Below are 4,539 nucleotides of genomic sequence, written 5' to 3'. Positions count from 1 at the left end.
GGTTTAACATTTAACTGATGCAAGTGCCATTTTTACTTCTATCTCGGCAGGATTCCAACAGCAAACGGGGAAAAAGGAATTTGAACAGTGAAGAATTTGTTTTGGTACTTTCACCCAATGGATCGATATAAAGAAAAGCTCGTGCGCTCTGGAAACTTCAATAACTGCACAGAAGGAGACTGTGTGCCTCGTGCATCGCTGGAGGGAAACAGTAGCGTAATTTGTCCCTGCCTGCGCGGTTCACGATGCAAGCCTGCCATCTAACGGTGTACTGTATATTGTAATAACCATCCGACGCTTCTGAGGCCATGCTGCTTGTGAATACATAACATTAAACATAGATATCAAACCAAACTGAATTTACTGCTGAAAAACACATTGAAAAGAAATTCAAATGAGCATGTCGAGGACACGATTCTAAACAGCTTATGTATTTGTTTTTTTTTATCAGCCGTGGATTTAAAATATTTAGAGAAATGTGAAACTGCCTAGGCGATGAGATAGATGCTACAGTCCACGGGATCTCCGTTTGCGCCCGTGCAATTCAGGATGTCTTATCCTGAGAATCTGTAACAATGCCCAGGAGCTCTCTCTCTTCCCTCCTGAGCCTTCTGCGCCGAGCGCCCTTTGATACGACATTAGCTGGCACCGCGTGACACTAATATGATATCCGTGAGCGCCCAATGATGCTTTTGCCATTGGCAGAGCTGGGGGCGGAACAGGGTCTGCGAAGGGAGGCAGGAGAGAGAGAGAGACACTTATCGGTGGAGCGAGGAAGCCTCTCAATCGGCTAAATGGAATTTGCAGCTTCGCAAATCCAATAACGGGCAGTACCAGGGGGTGGCTGTGCACTTGGAGAGCACTTGGAGAGAAAGTGACTCCATCCAATGCCGCCTACCACCAGGATACCCGCGGGCTCCGACAGCTCTGCGGCCGCACAGAGGGGGTGCGCTGCTGGACCGGGCGCACCTGGCGCTGCTGACTTAAAACGGGCACCCCTCACTAATTCCTTGCGGAACTATCAGGACTTCGGTGTGACTTTGAGGTCCATCCACACGGCAGGTGCGGTGCGCGCGCTCTCCCCGTGGGATACGCACGACTTGGAGAAAAGAGTAGAGAGGCTCCCCGCGGTGTCCCCTTGACAGGATCTCCTGGGGTGAAATGTTCTTTTTCGGACAAAGGAAGAAAGCGCAGTCGGCAGTGTGAAAACCTTCAGAATGTGAGGAACCTTTCGTTCCCAGCCGGAAGTCTGCCAGCGTGGCTCTCGGGGAGCGCGAAGGCGAGGCAGGCATTCCTTGCTAAGGATGGGATTTGAGTGACACTCTGGAGCCACGATGGATGTGCAGGGGAATACGACTTGGGGCAACAGATCGCTGTGGCCCCTGGGTGACCAGGGCCAGGGGCCCTACTCCTTCTACTCTGTGGTATGCCTGGCAGCCGTGGTAGGCTTCCTCATTGTTTTCACCATTGTGGGGAATGTCCTGGTGGCCATCGCGGTGTTCACCAGCAGGGCTCTGAAAGCCCCACAGAACTTGTTCCTGGTCTCCCTGGCTTGCGCAGACATCCTGGTGTCGGCCATGGTCATGCCCTTCTCCCTGGCGAATGAGCTGATGGGCTACTGGTACTTTGGGGTGGTCTGGTGTGACATCTTCTTGGCACTGGACGTGCTGTTCTGCACCTCGTCCATCGTCCACCTGTGCGCAATAAGCCTGGACCGGTACTGGTCGGTGACCCAGGCGGTGGAGTACAACCTCAAGAGGACCCCGCGCAGGATCAAGGGCATCATCGTCACCGTCTGGCTTATCTCCGCGGTCATCTCGTTCCCGCCGCTCCTCTCCACCAACAGGGACCCCGAGGACGAGCGCTACCCGCAGTGTAAGCTCAACGACGAGACCTGGTACATCCTTTACTCCTCCACCGGCTCCTTCTTCGCGCCCTGCGTGATCATGGTGCTGGTGTACGTGCGCATCTACCAGGTGGCCAAGCTGCGCACCAGGACGCTGTCCGTCAAGAAGTGCGGGGCCGACGGCTCCTCACAGACGGAGAACGGCGTCAGCCGGGGGGGCACCTCGGTCCGGTCTCCCGGGGAGAACGGGCACTGCCCGGCGACGCTGGCCCACCTGCGCAAGAGCAGCGAGCTGGAGGACATGGACCTGGAGGAGAGTAGCATCTCCGAGGGCAAGCGGCGCAAGAGCAGCAGCAGGGAGGAGAACACGGACAGCTCGGGCAAGGACAGGAAGAACAGCAAGTGCCACTCCTTCTCCAAGCAGTCCAGCCGCCTGTCCCGCTCCAGCAACAAGTCCATCGACTTCTTCTCGTCGCGCAAGAAGAAGCGCAGCAGCGTGTGCAGGCGCAAGGTGACCCAGGCGCGGGAGAAGCGCTTCACCTTCGTGCTGGCCGTGGTCATGGGGGTCTTCGTGGTCTGCTGGTTCCCCTTCTTCTTCAGCTACAGCTTGTACGGGCTCTGCAGGGAGAGCTGCGAGATCCCCGAAACTCTCTTCAAGTTCTTTTTCTGGATCGGGTACTGCAACAGCTCCCTCAACCCTGTCATCTACACCATCTTCAACCAGGACTTCCGGCGGGCGTTCAAGAAGATCGTGTTCCCGAAACGGAAGTAAAACTTTTCTCGGTGATGGGCAGGCGAGAGCCAGGGAGAGGGCCCCTGATGGAACCCGGGACAGCCCGGACAATCTCGAACTTTTCACGAACCCTTCGAATGTTCGCACCCAAAAAGTTGATGACAATTTTTTAAATGGACTCCTTTGTATTTTTGCAAAGCAGGTAAAGTACTAAGATTCGCTATGGTTTTGAATGCTGTTTTGGAGTAAATAAAGTGTGTACAGTATAAAATAAAATATGAAAAAATATACGAATAAATCGACTCAAAATGAGGATTTTTTTCGCCGTGCAAGTGTTTTTCTCTGATTGTTCCCATTATTGCAGTGGCTGATTTGAATTATGTCACATTTTAGTCTCAATCTTAAGGACGTTAAATGATGAGGATGTTTATGACACTCCACTGTTCATTTTGCTTTGAACAAACTTAGTGCATTAATATGGATTCATCTTTTTAGAAAAAGTTTAGGAATATATAACAGCGTTGTAAACGGTCTGATATGGTAGAAAGCACAAACTGTTGAAATTATTAGGCAATAATCCCGTAACCTTTAATTTGGAGGTAAACTAGTCCAGTCCGGACTAAAGATGCGTGTTTATGTAACACAGCGCAGGGGACAGACTGTCCCTTTTACACCACTGGTGATATTGTTTCAGTACTCGACGGTATCCACTGTATCGGCTTCAAAAAGATTAAAGGCCGGAGAGGCCCAGTTGGTTTAGAAAGTCCTGCCTATTGTTCTTAAAGTCGGTTCTTGGGGTTCACTCATGCCCCGAATGTGTTCATAATAACCTGGCCTTCCCCCCACCCAATGCTGGGGACCCTGACGTACCACTTAGACATCATGGGGTAGATTTACAAGCCCCTTGCGCCACTTTTACGTCACTTTTCCCATGTTATAAGTGACGCAAAAGTGGCGCAAGGGGCTTGTAAATCTGCCCCCATATGAGGAGTGACTTCGGGGAATCTGGTGTTCTGCGCCAAAAGTTGTCAATATGTTAATAATTCACGACTTTCCACAGTTTCACATGAAGATTCCAGCAGTTTTTGAGATACCCAGGGTGAAATTGAAAATGTTAAGTTGCAATAGGACTAGTAAGTTAACGCCCCCACTGGACACTCATAATGGTGGCTTAAGTGAGCTATCTCACTGGTGCAACTCACGTTTTCTACGTACACTTTATAATTAAAGAAGCAGACGTTTAAAAAAAAGCTTGTATCTGAAGCTGTGACCCTACTGAAGTCTAGAATACACTAAAGCCAGTTTTCCTATACTAATGATCACACATACAATAGCCATTAACCCTTTCATGTGAGGTTTGCAGAGCATACATGTACACATACTGCTTTGGGAACATGTAATGTGTAGACTTGACTGTACTTTAAATAAAGTACAGAGTAGGTACGAGCTCAGAACTGGCAAATATACAATCCCAAGCAGCATTAAGTAAAATATTTTACCATACCTCGGTGCAATGTTTTAGGACACTTTTGTATTAATTTACTTGACACCAATAGTGCTGAGCTGTGTGTTTCATTGATATACTATCAGAATATATATAAACAACAATGTGCTAAAGTATCACGATTCAAATGCAGACTCTGCAAATTATCATGATGGTGTAATACCGTGCCTGGGGTGGTAAAAGGCTTTTGCCATTTTACATCTTGGCATGGATGGCACTGTACTAATGCTGTGCTTAAAGACTTTGCTACAAAAATGGCAAATAATGTGTCCCTTTCTCTCTTGGTGTGGATTGCATTGTGCTAATCCTCTGCTTAAAAATTCTTATAGAAAAGCATACATTTGAGGTTGACAGATCTTGAGTGTCGCTGGTGTGATAGGGTGATCTAATCAGGACATGCTCTCCACCTAAACTTGGGAACTATCCAGGGTTCTCGGCTTCTTTTTTGTATAATTA

At 49.1% G+C, this 4,539-nt stretch overlaps 1 protein-coding gene across 1 annotated transcript; it reads left to right on the top strand.

Annotated features, from left to right (window-relative positions):
- Positions 1-715: 715 nt before the first annotated feature.
- ADRA2C (adrenoceptor alpha 2C) lies at positions 716-2,832 on the top strand. The gene has a single exon (XM_085643344.1). It carries the CDS (start codon positions 1,335-1,337, stop codon positions 2,616-2,618), a length of 1,284 nt encoding a protein of 427 aa, XP_085499470.1. The 5' UTR covers positions 716-1,334; the 3' UTR covers positions 2,619-2,832.
- The last annotated feature ends 1,707 nt before the right edge of the window (positions 2,833-4,539 follow it).

This window comes from Triturus cristatus, chromosome 2_2 (assembly GCF_964204655.1).
Source record: "Triturus cristatus chromosome 2_2, aTriCri1.1, whole genome shotgun sequence".
Classification (NCBI taxonomy): Eukaryota; Metazoa; Chordata; class Amphibia; order Caudata; family Salamandridae; genus Triturus; species Triturus cristatus.
Note: the sequence above shows the minus strand (reverse complement) of the source record. Positions and strands in the feature narration are given on the sequence as shown.